Source organism: Camelina sativa, chromosome 7 (assembly GCF_000633955.1).
Source record: "Camelina sativa cultivar DH55 chromosome 7, Cs, whole genome shotgun sequence".
NCBI lineage: Eukaryota > Viridiplantae > Streptophyta > Magnoliopsida > Brassicales > Brassicaceae > Camelina > Camelina sativa.
The window spans coordinates 25,273,900-25,289,939 of record NC_025691.1 but is presented as its reverse complement, the minus strand read 5'-3'; the positions used below and the strand labels follow the sequence as shown (position 1 = coordinate 25,289,939).

Genomic DNA, 16,040 nt, shown 5'->3' with positions numbered 1-16,040 from the left:
AAAAAAAAAAAAAAAAACAAAGAGAGCCGTTCCGTACTATACATACATACCACATACGCGCTCTTTTATGTTAATATAACCCAAATTATTATGAATCTAATCTCACTTCTTAAGTATCATAAATGGGCCTATAAATGAAGGCTTTTAAGTAAAAAAGCCCAGTGGAGATAATTTCGCACTTCCAAATCATTTAATTCAAAAAAGTATAAATAAATTACGTCAACCACCCGTTTATAAAAAAAAGGTAATATAAAATACAACCTCTGGAAAATGTCCATTAATGTTATCCACCAGTATTAATGTTTTACATTAATAAAGAAAATAAAAATAAATAGAATTAGATATTTATAATCGAGATGTTTAGTTATAACATATATTTTGAGTAAAAATACATAATTTAATAAATAATTACTTTTAAAATATTCAATCAATTATTAATAAACTGTATAATATAAAATATTAAACTAATTTAAAGTTATATATAAATTTAAAAATAGTTTATACTATGAAATAAAAAAAACTTTTTTAAAATATTTTATATTTTGAAATAGAAAAAATATTATTTTATTGGTATTTCCGCACTTTTCAAAGCAAGTGAGAGCATGTGGTTGATATACAACAGTACTGAATACTTCTCTCTCTCTAAAGTCAGCAAGTCAACAAGAATACCATAACTGAGATAAGTAAATCTATTTAGATCCGTCCTCAACCATTATTAAACTGATCTAGTGTTTTTATATGCAACAAGTACTACTTCTTAACAAAAAAAATAAAAGACACAGAGTTGAGTTGTTGTTAGAGACACTGTAGGTAACTGAGCTGTTGTGTTGACCAAAGCCTGTTGAATATTCCAATTCCAAACATAAATAAAAATAAAAAAATCATACGATAGGCCTTATCAAAATTTGTATAGATAAAAACCCTATAGATATATATATAAGCAGGTAGTAATTAGGTTAATAATACGTTGATTATTTATTGCTTAATCTGTACACTTTTCTTCTTCTTTCTTCTTCTCCTTCTGTTTACATTGTCTTCACGCGCGAATCATCATCAACTCATCTCAATTTCCTCACCACCACATCCACGTGTCCTCTTCCGTCTATCCACCGTCGCCGGCGTCTGATCGTTAATTCCTCGCCGGCTCTCTAGGAACATAAAAATTAATAATCCTGTACCTAATTTGTTCTCTGTTTTGCTTGATCTGTTGTTTAAATTTCATTTGGTTGGTAAAAGCGATCAATCAGATCGCCGGCGTTTGAAGAACCGCCATGAAACTCACCGACGTTGGATTCGACGTAGTGAAGACACCGAGACTAGTCAAATTGATCGCGTTCGCGTTTCTCTCGATCTCAACAATTTTCTTATTCAACCACTTCTCAGATTCCTTCTCTTATCCATCTCTTCGTTTCCCCGTCTCTTCCTCAAACGTCACCACCGAAGCTATTCAAACCTCCGATACGGAAACAGCAGCAGCACCACCACTACCGTCTCCTCCACCACCGCGTCCGCGTCTCAAGATTTCGCCTCCTCCGCTCCCACCGACAGTGGTGCGAACTGGAATCGTCGACGAGAATGGCGCCATGTCTGATTCCTTCGAGATCGGCGGATTCGATCCCGATTCCGTCGACGAGCTTAAATCAGCCACCGGGGATAAAGAAACGTCGGTAGATAATGATTCAGAAGTCGGATTCCGGATTGGGAAATTCAGTTTTTGTGAGAAGACGAAGACGGATCACATTCCTTGCTTAGACAACGAAGAAGAGATCAAGAGATTGAACAGTAGCGATCGAGGAGAGAATTACGAGAGACATTGTCCTAAACAGAGCCTCGATTGCTTGATTCCTCCTCCAAATGGTTATAAGAAACCAATCCCATGGCCACAAAGCAGAGACAAGGTGAAAACTTGTGTGATTTCTAGTTACTTGTGCAAATTCACTCACTGACTGACTGATGCACTTTGTTGTGCTTTGCAGATATGGTTCAATAATGTGCCTCATACACGCTTAGTGGAAGATAAAGGTGGTCAAAATTGGATTAGAAGAGAGAAAGACAAGTTTGTTTTCCCTGGTGGTGGAACTCAGTTCATCCATGGAGCTGATCAGTATTTAGACCAGATCTCCCAGGTTTGTGTTTTGTTTTTTTTCTGTTTTTCTTTTTTGGTTATTTGACTCGATCTGTTTTTTTTTTTTTGTGTTGATCTTATATTCTCTTAGATTGAATTTTGCAGATGATTCCAGGTATTACGTTTGGAATACGCACTCGTGTTGCCTTAGATATTGGCTGCGGTGTAGCGAGCTTTGGTGCGTTTTTGATGCAGCGTAACACTACAACCTTGTCTGTAGCACCAAAAGATGTCCATGAGAATCAGATACAGTTCGCATTGGAGCGCGGCGTGCCTGCAATGGTTGCTGTCTTTGCTACACGGAGATTGTTGTATCCAAGCCAATCTTTTGAGATGATTCATTGTTCCAGATGCAGAATTAATTGGACCCGCGATGGTTAGATTATTACTCGGTTTTCGCTTCTCCTTTAATGTTGTTGTTTGAGATTTACTATAGAAACTGACGAAAGCTTTATTATTTGCATAAATTACAAAGATGGGATACTTCTTCTTGAAGTTAATAGAATGCTTAGAGCAGGAGGGTACTTTGTTTGGGCTGCGCAACCCGTTTACAAACATGAGGATAACTTGCAAGAGCAGTGGAAAGGTTTATATATTATTCCACATTGTAATTTCTCTGCTATGTATTTTGTAACTAAAAATGGGTGTTGCTTCTGCTCTTCGACTATCTTTTTCAGAAATGTTAGACCTTACGAACCGAATCTGTTGGGAGCTTATCAAGAAAGAGGGATATATTGCTGTGTGGAGGAAGCCTCTGAACAACAGCTGCTATGTCAATCGTGAAGCTGGAACAAAGCCTCCTTTGTGCAGACCTGATGATGATCCTGACGATGTTTGGTACATATATGCATCTTAAAGTTATTTTTTATTTTCTTTTTTGTGGCTTTCTTGCATAGACAACTGTGATAGAGCCATCAAATTCTCAGCTTATCTATTGAATACTTTCATAAAATCTCTAACTTTTGTGGTTATGGTTTCCTGTTCCAGGTATGTGAATATGAAACCATGCATCACCCGGTTACCTGATAATGGTTATGGGGCTAATGTCTCCACATGGCCTGCACGTCTTCATGATCCGCCAGAGAGGCTACAGAGCATTCAAATGGATGCCTATATATCCCGAAAGGAAATTATGAAGGCAGAGTCTAGATTTTGGTTAGAGGTAGTAGAGAGTTATGTGCGGGTTTTCCGATGGAAGGAGTTCAAGCTGAGGAATGTTCTGGACATGAAAGCTGGTTTTGGAGGGTAATAACCATCAATCACCCCTTTTTTGTTTCTGTCATCTCGAAGTTTTTCTGATCTAGTACTTCTTGATTTTTGGTAGGTTTGCGGCAGCATTAAACGATCTTGGACTTGACTGTTGGGTAATGAACGTTGTTCCTGTTAGTGGATTCAACACCTTGCCAGTTATTTATGACCGTGGGCTTGTTGGAACTATGCATGACTGGTAAAAATTAATCGATATATATAACCATCTGCTCTTTTGCTTCTAATCCCACATAACTTAACACAAGATAACATCTAAAGCTTTGTGCACTTGTTTGCTCTAGGTGTGAGCCATTTGACACGTACCCAAGAACCTATGACCTGATACATGCTGCATTTCTCTTCTCTGTTGAGAAGAAGAGGTAAAAAGAACCACGCTTTGTATATTCTCTTGTGCTGAATTTAGGTATAAAGGTCAGGCTTAATGTAATTGGATTTCTTGTGGATCATACATAGGTGCAACATTACAAACATTATGTTGGAAATGGACCGGATGCTGAGACCGGAAGGACGGGTATACATAAGGGATTCACTGTCTTTGATGGATCAACTTCAACAAGTGGCTAAAGCCATCGGTTGGACAGCTGGGGTTCATGATACCGNAAAAAAAAAAAAAAAAAAAAAAAAAAAAAAAAAAAAAAAAAAAAAAAAAAATAAAAAAAAAAAAAAAAAAAAAAAAAAAAAAAAACGAATGTGATGATAAGTCTGCTCAAAGCGACATTCCTAAAGTGATAAATTGATAATTGTATGTTGTTTATTTGTTTGTTGATTTGATAGTTGTAGATTGAAGAGTGATTAATACACTTGAGCCATTTTAACACTTAAGAAAGAAAAAAAGATTCATTTCCTCAGACAAAGAAACAGAGAGAAGAGAAGTGTCTTGAGCACACAACCTAAGCCAGAAGCATATGTAGCCTTTGTGTTGGTGTCTTTCAGTTATAACCGTTGGATTGCTAAGATGAGATCCGACGGTTGATAGACTACTTGATCTATCTTTATTAAAGCCGCAGGGAATAGTACTAATAAGTAAAAGCGCGTGCACACACACACACCACGGATCTGTTACTGTTACAGTGTTACTGTGGACTCCGTTACCGTGAGTCCTTCGGCGCGGGTTTGTTACTTCCACGCGTCGGTTTCACGCCACTGGTTACCGGTATTGACCGGTGTCAGATCCAAGTTGAAAAATGTAAATACCGGTTAAGGAGAATCAATCTGGGTCTGGGACGCGGAAGTTTAAAAAAAAAAAAATAATAATGATTCAAAGATAAGAGAAGCGCCCCGGGATTTGCAGAACCACCGGCGGCGAGTCTGAATCTCCGATACCGATAAATCTACCCTAATTTCTAGGGTTTGCTCTTCTTCTTCGTTTCGCGACGCAAATTTCTTCACTCTGGTACGGTTTTTTTTTTTACTTCCTCTTGTCGTTTTCGTTAGAGCTTTGATTTTGGATTTAGCTTTGTTCCGTCTTTTAGCGATTAGATAAAGCTCCATTGTAAGTTTCTGTGTTCTTGAAATTCATTGTTTTTCTGGGAATCTTATGTTAGGGAAGTCTTCAATTTCATCGCTTTTTGTTGGCAAAGAATTGAGAATGTTCCTAGATGGTTTATTTGGTGACAAATCCAAGGCATTTTGATATTTTGTTTACCAATGAACAACATTTTGCATATGGGATTTTTCCTTTGTGGGCTATGTCTGGATGGATTCAAGTGTCTTTTCTTAATGGTTTCTCTATTGTAGGATGGAAGGGTGAAACCCTAGAGATCTAGAGTCTTGAGGATCAAAAATAAGATGTTCATGGAGGAGGCGACAACAAGTAATGGTGAATTTATAGAGAAGAAGAATCAGCGAAATTGTTTGGTGGAAAGTGAAGCGTTAAATAATTGGAGTGCAGGAGGAGGTGGTGATATGGCTAATTCTGCCAATGCAAGTTCCAGGGATAGCAAGAAGATACAAACTTATAAGCGGAGAAAACTTGGGAGGTCTGATTCTGGGAATAAATGTTCTGAAAACGATATGGAAGGTGTTGTTAGTCACTCAGGAAGCCGGGTACTTTTCATGACCTTTTTCTGTTTTGATACCTCTTCGTTGTGATTGATTTTAAATTGCTGGAGTATAGTAATATGTAGTTGCTAACATCTTGCGACTTTCTCACATCTCATTTGTTATATGTTCTGTGAATTTGGCTTAATCTTTCAGTTGTATTATAAAATAGGATCCTTGGCAAAGCAATGTATTTTAGGATCTGTATCAATCTAGTGATAATTAAGTAGGTGCTTCAATACTGAATACTGTTGAAAGAGCTAAAGACAAGGGTCATTCCTATTTCTATTTGTATGGCCATTCAAGTAAATTTGCGATTATTTGACTTTGTTGTTCTCGCTACATTGGTATCTATTTTGTGATAGCTAGGTCTCGAGAAATGCTTTGCAAATAGTAGAAAACTTCATTTTTGCTGTCTGCTTACACCCACTTATTAAAAAAAACTGACAAGTGTTTGCTGCATTGTGCATTCTTTCTTGAAATTGCCCTATATTATGTGTGTGATCAACTTCGGAGACCCTGATTCACTTTGAAGGATATGATCCTAAACCATGTTAGCTCTTTCTTGTTTTGGACACAGGAGTCTATCTCTTGTGAATTATATAATCAAAGGTTCAGCACTGGAACTCATCTTGCTGGTGAACTCCCAAAGCTTTCCAATCCAAATAAACCATCAAGTGAATCCAAGTATGAGACTGCGACAGCCGGTTGCCAGAACGTTCTGTCTCATGTTTTAGCTTCAAAGGAGTTTGCATCCCTAAGTAAGTTGCTTTCCGAAAATCTTCAAGGGGTCAAGATTGAAGACCTTATAAGCAGAACTCTGATAGACACCAGGATGAAAGAAGGTGTTTATGAAAGTTCACCTGTGCTCTTTTCGACGGATCTCCAAGAGGTAATTAATGGGAATTATGCTTAGTCTAAGATAACTATGTATAACAACAGATTATCATGTCTTTCATCCCCTTTCTCATTGTGAAAAGTATTGTCTGATGTCATGATTCAAAAGCTGAACTCAAACTACTTGATGAAACGTGGTTGTGTTATCCCGAACCTACCATGCTTTAGACTGAAAGTAGACATAGAACTTAATCTAACTACTGGTTTCAGGTCTGGCAAAAAATACAGGATGTTGGTAATGATATGGCTGTTCTTGCTAATAGTCTTTTGGAGATTTCAAGAACCTCCTATAACGAACAGGTGAGGGTCAGGCATAAATGATCTTGTTCAGTGTGCTATCTCTTATTATAACTTTTTTCATATATCCCCTAATATCCTTTTTTTCTTTTAAAACTGGAAGTTGAAGCAGTTCTACACTGCGGAATCGAAGCCTCATCCCAATGCAGAGAACATCAGAAATGACAGCCTTTACGACATTTGCAAGCTATGTGGAGAGAAGGCAGCGCCAAGAGATTGTTTAGCATGTGATCATTGTGAAGATATGTACCACGTCTCATGTGCACATCCTGGTGGAAAAGGGATGCCGACACACAGTTGGTATTGTCTAAACTGCACATCTAAGGGAATCGGATCACCTCACGAGAATTGTGTAGTGTGTGAAAAGATGAAAACCCAAGGGATGATGAAGACGGATAACAGATGTGTTGATATGAGTACAGACTGCAAAGAAGATTTGGATGAATCTGAAGAGACTTCAAGCTGTAACGTGAATCATGGGGTTCACCACGTGGAGATGAACATAGATTCTGAACTCTGTAGGACCTGTGGAACAAAAGTGAAGAGTGGCGGAAAGTACATAACGTGTGATCACCCTTTTTGCCCACACAAGTATTACCACATCAGGTGCTTGACCTCAAGGCAAATAAAACTACACGGTGTTCGTTGGTATTGCTCGTCGTGCTTATGCAGAAATTGCCTAACTGACAAGGATGATGATAAAATCGTCTTGTGTGATGGGTGTGATGATGCATATCACATTTATTGCATGAAACCTCCATGTGAATCGGTTCCAAATGGAGAATGGTTTTGCACAACATGTAAAGCTGCGATTCTTAAAGTTCGCAAAGCACGAAAGACTTTTGAGAAGAAGATGGAGACACGGCAGAAACAGAAAGGAAGAAAAACCAGGAATGTCGGGAGCAAACTGCGAAGTAAAAGCAATGGCGAATTGGATAAAAGCGTAGGAGGAATGGACATGCTTCTAAACGCAGCTGACACACTGAAAGATGAAGAACAGATGACATTTCAATCCATCAAATGAAGGATTGGATTAGAGAACAGACAAGCAATACAGTTTCTTGTCCCACAAGATTTTTTAATTTGTTCATCTTCCTAACTATCAAAACCTTAATATTGATTTTTGTCTACAAGTTGTGCTCTTTTGGAAATTTACAGATTTTGCTAACTTTTCAAATCAAGACATAATTCTGTTGATAACCCTTCTTTGATTGAAATCTCTTTGTCAACCAGTGCATTGTCATCTACTGATTTTGCGCTCTAATCAACTTTACAATGAACTGTGATTCTTGGCCAGAGAGATGATAGTTCATCGTATAATCTAAATCAGTTCTTGTTTTTAGTGCATGATGCTATTTAAAGGTGTACGTGCTACATAGCCTTTTTAATCTGATTTGAAATATAGTACGTAAGAAATAGCTAAAAATAAACATTAATTTGAAGAAGCACAACTTATTCCTTAGACACTGAGGGACGTTGAATATTTCCATGTTTAATATGGACTCCAAGTAGAGCATGCCAATAACAAAAGATAAAATTGATTCGACTAAAGGTGCATGTTGCTGAACTAAGGTTGGGATTCTCTTCCTCATATGCATATTCCGTTGCATTTCAGATAAACTAATTCTGGAAGAAAGAATAGAACTAAGTTTTAAAATGGTTTCGAATATTAAAGTATATTTAGTTAAAATATCAATTCAAATCGAGTTTACATTGGTTGTTTATACATATAAAAATGAAGAACTAGAGAGCTGAACTAAAACGTAACTGAAAGCATGATTTGGTTTGATTGAACATCCAATATAAAAAATCTCCAGTCAGTAGTTCAATCATTTGAATACATAAAATACAACCTTTTGGAGAGAGACGGAGCGCATATCATGTCCTTAATTCGGATCACGGAGGGATGAGTGAGACTAACTTTAACATGCACTAGTCTTCTACTCAAGAATACTATGAATTATAACGTCTGATTTATTTTCATTTTTTGCGTTTCGTATATACGGTAGATATATATATGTGTGTGTGAATGTGTTATGTGTATAATACATTAGGTGTAGCATTGAATAAAATACTACTTCGAAATTAATATGGCCTCACCATACTCTACTGGCAAATGTACATTTTGGAATAAAGACAATCAATCAGTAGAGTATCATTTGAATACAATGGTCGTCATTGGAGAAAATATATACAAAAAAAAAAAAAAAAAAAAAAAAAATCTTTCTTTTTCTCTCTCTTTTTTTTTAATAACATTATTGTGTTGAAACTTATGTCTAAATAGCTATAAATGTAGTTTTCTTGGCATGCCATAGCATCAACATCAGTCTTAGTTTTCTTGGCATGCCGTAGCAATGACGTATAAGTAAGTACTTGAATAGCTTAAATCAAACGTCCTATATGAATTTTGCTCATTTAAAGGTTTTCACTTTGAGTATGTAACATAATCTTCTTTTTTTGGGCTATGGTATAAAATTTGAATCAAAGTTTTTTTTTCTTTTTTTGAAAGAGGTTAAATTCGAGTCTAAGTTTTCTTTCAAAAAAAATATAACGTTACTATTGGTTGAACTAATGCTACTAGACCAAAGAACTTCATTACCAAGTATAGAGGTACTATATATATATATATATACTCACAGTCTCACATGATGTATTATGGTTTATGGACGTAATCAAGTTTGTATCAAACTATTCAGAAACTGTAAATTAAAATTAATTATATTTTTTATATAAATTTCCATCTTATTCTAGTTTGATTGATTTTTTTATCTAAAATACGTAATTAGAAGCCAATAATCATGTTAGGCAGAGAGATTTGACAAGAAAATGTAACTATATTATTTTAATCATGGTTTATTTCGTCAATGAAGCTTCCTAGGATGATTATACTCAATCTATAACACAGTCTACCACTAGAAAATAGTCATAAAGCCACTTCTAGAAAGCAAGTATAATATTTGTATTATGCTATTAGCTAAGCTCACAATAAAATACTACAAGATAATGATTTCTGTTTTACCTAACCAAATCCGAGAAAACATGTACTGTATATATATATTTCACCAATGCCGTAGAGACAAACACACATTCACTCGTATAGTTAAGAGTTAAGATTTGTACGTTTCAACCATGGAACTATTACTCCCACATCCTTCAAACTCAACTCCTCTCACTGTTCTCGGCTTCTTAGAACGAGCCGCCACAGTCTACGGCGACTCGCCTTCCCTCCTCCACACAACCACCGTCCATACTTGGTCTGAAACTCACTCACGATGTCTCCGCGTAGCTTCCACTCTCTCTTCCTCCTCCCTAGGAATCAACCGTGGCCAAGTCGTCTCTGTTATTGGTCCCAACGTCCCTTCTGTCTACGAGCTTCAGTTTGCTGTTCCAATGTCAGGCGCAGTCCTCAACAACATCAACCCGCGTTTAGACGCTCACGCACTGTCCGTCATCCTCCATCACAGCGAATCCAAGCTCGTGTTTGTTGACCATCACTCGAGCTCTTTAGTCCTCGAAGCTGTCTCACTCTTGCCCAAGAATGAGAGACCTCGCCTCGTCATCCTCAATGACGGAAATGACATGCCATCATCTTCATCTCTTGACGTGGATTATCTCGACACATACGAAGGGGTTATGGAGAGAGGAGACCCAAGGTTCAAGTGGATACGTCCTCAAAGCGAGTGGGTTCCAATGGTGCTTAACTACACCTCAGGAACTACGTCGTCTCCTAAGGGAGTGGTGCATAGCCACAGGTCAGTTTTCATGAGCACTATTAACTCTATGCTAGACTGGTCTTTGCCTAACCGTCCAGTATACCTGTGGACATTACCAATGTTTCACGCCAATGGGTGGAGCTACACGTGGGCTACAGCAGCTGTAGGGGCCAAAAACATCTGTCCCACAAGAGTCGACGCGCCAACTATATTCAACTTGATCGACAAGCATCAAGTGACACACATGTGCGCTGCGCCGATGGTTCTCAACATGTTGACAAATTACTCATCCCAGAAACCGCTTAAGAGCCCGGTTAAGGTTATGACTGCTGGAGCACCACCACCAGCTACAGTCATATCCAAGGCTGAGGCGCTCGGTTTTGACGTGGGTCACGGTTACGGGATGACAGAAACTGGCGGTCTGGTTGTCTCGTGCGCTTGGAAGCCTAAGTGGGATCGTCTAGAAACATACGAGAGAGCAAAACTGAAATCAAGGCAAGGAATTAGGACTGTTGTATTCGCGGAAGCCGACGTTAGAGACCCGTTAACAGGGAAAACCGTGAAGCATGATGGAGTAACCGTGGGAGAGATTGTATTCAGAGGCGGTTCGGTCATGCTGGGTTACTGCAAAGACCCAGAAGGCACAGCGGCGAACATGAGAGAAGACGGATGGTTCTACACTGGAGACATTGGTGTAATGCACCCAGACGGTTACTTGGAAGTCAAAGACAGATCAAAAGATGTCGTCATATGCGGAGGAGAGAACATCAGCAGTACGGAAGTCGAGGCAGTTCTGTACACAAACCCTGCGATTAAAGAAGCAGCCGTGGTGGCTAAGCCAGACAAGATGTGGGGAGAGACTCCATGTGCGTTTGTAAGCTTGAAGTATCATGACGGGTCTGTGACTGAGAGAGAGATAAGGGAGTTTTGTAAAACCAAGCTGCCAAAGTATATGGTGCCAAGGAATGTTGTTTTCCTGGAAGAGCTTCCAAAGACTTCGACTGGAAAGATTCAAAAGTTCCTTCTTAGACAAATGACAAAGTCCTTGCCTCGATGAAGAAGGATCTTGCTTTGTTCTTATTATTATATTGTACTCTACGAAGTTCTTCTCTATACCTCAGTACAAGTCTCTGGAATTCACTAGTGTGGCTTTATATTCTCGTCCCCGACCACAAAACGTTTAGTGTCGGTGTCCTGTCCCGATGTCTGAAGCTGTTCTCTCTTCTTTATTAGTTGTTTTGCAGTTTTTAGATCGTCTTTCGCCTCTCTGGAATCCGCCTGTGTAATGGCAATAACAAGAATTAAGATCTCTGTGGGACTAAAGAAATTGAAAATTTGATAATATTATAACTTAAATTTCAATTTTTCGTGGAACTCACATTGATCAATAATGCACTTTCAAAACTCCTGATAGCACTGTCCGGCTCACCAAAATTTAGTTGTGCCCTTCCAAGAGTAGTCCACGCCTAAAGAAACAAAAAAATTGAAATAAAGTTTAGCAACAGAAATAAGGAATCAGATTCCTATAAGAAACCTTTCAACATCCATATATTCTATGCGGAAGCAATAACTTATAGAGCAACTTATAAAGAAACATTGTTTGAGTACCTCAGCCCAGGATGGATCTATCTCAGTAGCTCCTGTGATGAATGAAAAATCATAGGAACTGTTAAGAGGGTTCTTGAGGAATAATAATCGTACTCTAAATTGTACATAAAGAAAAGCAACAATATAGTAGAAAGGCTTCAGGCATTACGTGTTGCAGCCTTGATTGCTTTCCATGCATCACCAAGCTCAAGTAACGCTTGTGCTTTCTGTTCATGCAGGACTGCATCTTCGGGAACAAGATTAAGAGCAGCTGCCCATTTCCCTAGAGCCTCGTGGTATTTTCCTTCCTTCAATAGCAAGATCACGATGAGAAACCAGAATCAGCTAGAAAAAATTCAACGAAGTAGTTCCATAAACAAAGGTATACCATAAACAGGGAAATTTCAAAAATGACTACTTTTTCAGAAGCAGTAAAAACAGAGGTTCCATAGACCATGAAAGAGAACGATGGGTGAATAAACAAAGGAAGTCTGCTGCTACTATGCCACTCAAACTTATCTACGACGAGAATATCAATATATATATATATATATATATATATTTCTTTGGTTTAATACTTATTACAATCATTGGCTAATACATCCCTTTTTCAGAAGTGCCTCAAAATCAAGCAGACAAAACAAAGCATAGGACTTGCCAAATCTAAACAAGTATTCAAATTTCGTAGCTTTTTTTTTTAAACGAGAGCTTTCATATACAGCTAGGTGTAAGTTACCTCAGCGAGTTTGTCTCCTTGAGCTCTAAACGATTCTGCAAGATTCTTCGCTTCGAGATCGACGCTCCCATGACTTCCTGAATCCAATTTATCGTCAGTTTGTCCACGCTCAGAATCGTCTTCGCGAAATTGACGATGAGATTGGGTCTCTGGAACCTCCTCCTTCTCGAAAGGAAGATCCCCCAAGTTCGACAGGGCTACACGAGATCGTTTCTTAGGGTTCTTGTTCCACGTTAGCTTCATCTTGCTCTTACAGCCTTTGCTCTGTTCTTCGCTATCTTACACAACCTTTGCTCTGTTCTTCGCTCGATGAACACAGTTTTAAGGATCTCATTAGGCCCAGTCCAAATTTGGGCCTCTACGTACCAGGGCCCGATAAGGAAAAATACCATTTACAATCTTCTTAACTCTTTTTTGTTCAAGGTAATCGAACCAGAACAAGGACACAGACTTGAGCTTAAGATTTCAAAATTGAGAACAAACACGATACATAACACAGTATATGATAAGATGCTTCACAAAGATTTTGTTTAGCCGTGACAAACTTTTTATTTTATTTTTATGTGTAACACAATCTGTCATTGCGAGATACAAATCTAACTTCTCGATGAAGTTGTATAAAAGAGTAGAGAAAACTAGTCAGTAGTAGCATCTGTTGTTTTACCTGTGTGTAATCCAAGCAGATGAGCATCATCATCTCATAAAATCTACAACTTCTTTTTGTTAGATGGTGTTGACGAAGATGAGACTTCCCCAAAAAATAAAGAGGCATCTTCAGCATTCTTGCAGCTTTGGTTGCTTTGCACCACCATTTGTTTTTTTTTTACCTTCGCATTCGAGTCCACAATCCTGAAACTCTAGACTGGTGATGCCGCTTTGTGCTTCCTAGACCGCTGTCGCTTACACTCCCTCCATCGTGAAGGTTTTCGTGAATCTCTGAGAATTCTTTAGTCCATGGATTCAGTGGAATCACATATGAATCATCCTTTGTCGTTTTCTTCTGCTGCTCAAATCTTTTCACATTTTCAGATATCTGATGGAATGTTCTATTTATTTTCGCTATCCCTCTTTCAACCGGTTCCACCACGTGAGAAACCGTGAACCTCATGTCATCCACAATCTTAGCCAAAGAAATGGAAATTTTGGTCATGAGCAAACCACTAAAGTAAATTAAGAATTAGATTCGTTATAGAAGAAATCGACTTACGATTTCACCGCTCCCAAGCACAACATCACGAACACTTTGTGGGAAATTCAAGCGTTTCTCTATCTCATGTCTACCATACCGAGTTCTAGTAGTTCTTTCACTATCTTTAACCTCTTCTGGATCAGGTGGTACATCTAAAGAGGCATAATCTGACATGACTGCTACATTACGAACACATCTTTCTCCACGCTTGTAAGGCGCTGCTGGGAAGACATAGAGATGGACCACAGCAGCAATTCCCATCTGTAAAAACATTACATTTTAAGTTTATAACTTACACCAATCTAAATGTAGATACTTAAAAGGAACAACTAGTTTTACGAAATTTACTTCGATACAGATGATGTAGTCTTGTATTCGCGTTTTCAGCTCCTTAGCCAAAGACCCTTTGAAGAGTCCCATAGAGAAGAGGAATGCAACAATAATACCTTGCCACCAGGTGAGGAATACAATAGACTTAAATGTTAAAAACTTGGCCAGTGGTTTAATGGGTGCTAGCTTATCTTTGATGACATTATAGAACTGTACAAGGCAATATAATGCCCATGTTTGACTGAAATTGAGCACTACAGCCAGATATGGATATCTGCAATTAAGACAAACATTAATTACAAAATCAGATATTTTCTCGTTGACCATATAAAAATCAAGATACAGCAAAAAAACAAATACATATCAACAAAAGAGAAGGGAGGAAACAAGAGATTACCCATAATTCCATGCAAACTTCCCTTCTCCATAAACCCCAAAGGCTTCAAGGATCATTGCTAAAAGAGCACAAATCATTTTCAGTATCATCTGCAGCAGAAACATTTCTTGTCATTTGAAGCACACACAAAAAAAACATCACAGGGCATATAGTCCAGGTAAATTAATGACAACACATACATATTGAACAATGCCAATTTTCACAGCATGATAAAACTGAGGACCAAGACTCCAATCTTTTACGAAGCAGTTCATTGGAAAGGGATGCTCCACAACTCCATAAGAACATGTGCCTTCCAGAAGAGGAGTGCTCTGAGTAATAACTGTCTGCTGTTCCATGAATTCAATTGTACGTTCCTCTCCATCTGCAGATATAGAGAAAATGATAAATTAATTGAGAAATAACCGAATGCCAACAGATGCCAAAGATATTTTCAAGTTAATTAGCATCTGTGCGGTAAGCCTTTAGAATTTACCTAGGCAAGCTATCAAATATCTCTCGAAACAATAGAGTGCAAAGGCTTCATAACAATCCCGAATCACCTCGCAGTTGAAAGCTGCTTCTGAATTCACCAAAGACAAAAACTGCTCGGACAATATAAAGAACCCAGAATTAGAAACATATCTGAATACAAAAATCTTATATGAAAATTTCACTAGACAAACAGGATAAACATATATAGTAACATATCAAACCTACCGATTCCACGGCATAAACAGGAACCATCAGAATAAGTCCAATAAGAAACTTCTGTTCCTGTGAATTACAAGAGGGAGGGTTACGCTTAGTAAACTGATGATGTTGATAAACTTAATGGATGAAACGACTACAACAGTGTCCCAACTTATAACAGCAAAGAGCCATAAAGATGATTATAAAGAGCAAGAGAACACAAACCTCAGGTTGATTATAAGAAGCTAAGTGCTCGAAGATAAGATACATGGGGAGGATGATGGCAATAACAACGAAAACACTGGCACTCAAGATAGGCCAAGTGAAGTATTGTCCAGAATCAACAACGATGTTAGATTGCCACATAATCCCGAATCTACTTGACGACTCTCCAAAAGAAATAATAAAAAGCAGCGAGCAGAGGATTCCCCTCCACTCCATTTTAGAAACAGCCAAAAAAAAAAGAAAAAAACAACAAGCAATCTTCACATCAAGCAAGAGGATACTTTCCCTCAAACAACTGTTCCACACAGCTCATAGATATCAAAATCACTGATGCCTCTCTCAAGCTTTTGACAAATTAGCAGTGGACTGGTGACTCTTCTGATTCAGGATAGATAAAAAAAAAACTCCTGCATTATTTACGAGTAACAAAACAGCAATTAGATTATGTTCTGATAAAAATTGAAACTTTAAAACCCAAATTGGCCAAGTTTCTAGCATTTAAAATTATACAACCACGAGACGATTACCAAAAAAAAAAAAAAAAAAAAAAAAAAAAAAAAAAA

At 37.9% G+C, this 16,040-nt stretch overlaps 5 protein-coding genes across 8 annotated transcripts in view; 3 read left to right on the top strand and 2 right to left on the bottom strand.

The window, feature by feature from the left end:
- On the top strand, positions 976-3,995 carry LOC104704931 (probable methyltransferase PMT10; the record flags this gene model as incomplete). Its single annotated transcript, XM_010420936.2, has 9 exons — positions 976-1,898; positions 1,977-2,126; positions 2,231-2,501; positions 2,601-2,711; positions 2,803-2,962; positions 3,113-3,370; positions 3,450-3,572; positions 3,676-3,753; positions 3,848-3,995. Coding segments are annotated over exons 1-9 (1,926 nt in total), but the record flags the coding sequence as incomplete, so codon positions are not given.
- On the top strand, positions 4,600-7,839 carry LOC104702501 (PHD finger protein EHD3-like). 3 transcript variants are annotated; one of them, XM_010418356.2, is made up of 5 exons: positions 4,600-4,787; positions 5,132-5,440; positions 6,018-6,326; positions 6,542-6,631; positions 6,732-7,839. In XM_010418356.2, exons 2-5 carry the CDS (start codon positions 5,183-5,185, stop codon positions 7,650-7,652), a joined length of 1,578 nt encoding a protein of 525 aa, XP_010416658.1. In that variant the 5' UTR covers positions 4,600-4,787; positions 5,132-5,182; the 3' UTR covers positions 7,653-7,839. The 3 variants fall into 3 exon arrangements, with proteins under 3 accessions (XP_010416658.1, XP_010416659.1, XP_010416657.1); XM_010418357.2 differs by having other exon boundaries at positions 6,015-6,326; positions 6,741-7,839; XM_010418355.2 differs by having other exon boundaries at positions 6,015-6,326.
- Positions 9,549-11,570, top strand: LOC104702499 (probable acyl-activating enzyme 4). Its single transcript, XM_010418352.2, has one exon. It carries the CDS (start codon positions 9,758-9,760, stop codon positions 11,396-11,398), a length of 1,641 nt encoding a protein of 546 aa, XP_010416654.1. The 5' UTR covers positions 9,549-9,757; the 3' UTR covers positions 11,399-11,570.
- LOC104702500 (tetratricopeptide repeat protein 33) lies at positions 11,250-12,943 on the bottom strand. 2 transcript variants are annotated; one of them, XM_010418354.2, is made up of 6 exons: positions 12,665-12,943; positions 12,098-12,236; positions 11,950-11,981; positions 11,721-11,807; positions 11,458-11,619; positions 11,250-11,342 (listed from the first exon to the last, which is right to left on the bottom strand). In XM_010418354.2, exons 1-5 carry the CDS (start codon positions 12,905-12,907, stop codon positions 11,482-11,484), a joined length of 639 nt encoding a protein of 212 aa, XP_010416656.1. In that variant the 5' UTR covers positions 12,908-12,943; the 3' UTR covers positions 11,250-11,342; positions 11,458-11,481. The 2 variants fall into 2 exon arrangements, with proteins under 2 accessions (XP_010416656.1, XP_010416655.1); XM_010418353.2 differs by lacking the exon at positions 11,250-11,342 and having other exon boundaries at positions 11,350-11,619.
- The window catches only part of LOC104702498 (protein LAZ1 homolog 1), a gene marked incomplete in the record, with an annotated part of 3,353 nt that continues 499 nt past the window's right edge, over positions 13,187-16,040 (bottom strand). Inside the window, 8 exon segments of the mRNA XM_019227868.1 lie at positions 13,187-13,784; positions 13,872-14,114; positions 14,202-14,457; positions 14,581-14,669; positions 14,760-14,944; positions 15,056-15,164; positions 15,280-15,336; positions 15,478-15,605. Coding sequence (XP_019083413.1) covers positions 13,488-13,784; positions 13,872-14,114; positions 14,202-14,457; positions 14,581-14,669; positions 14,760-14,944; positions 15,056-15,164; positions 15,280-15,336; positions 15,478-15,605 — 1,364 coding nt within the window.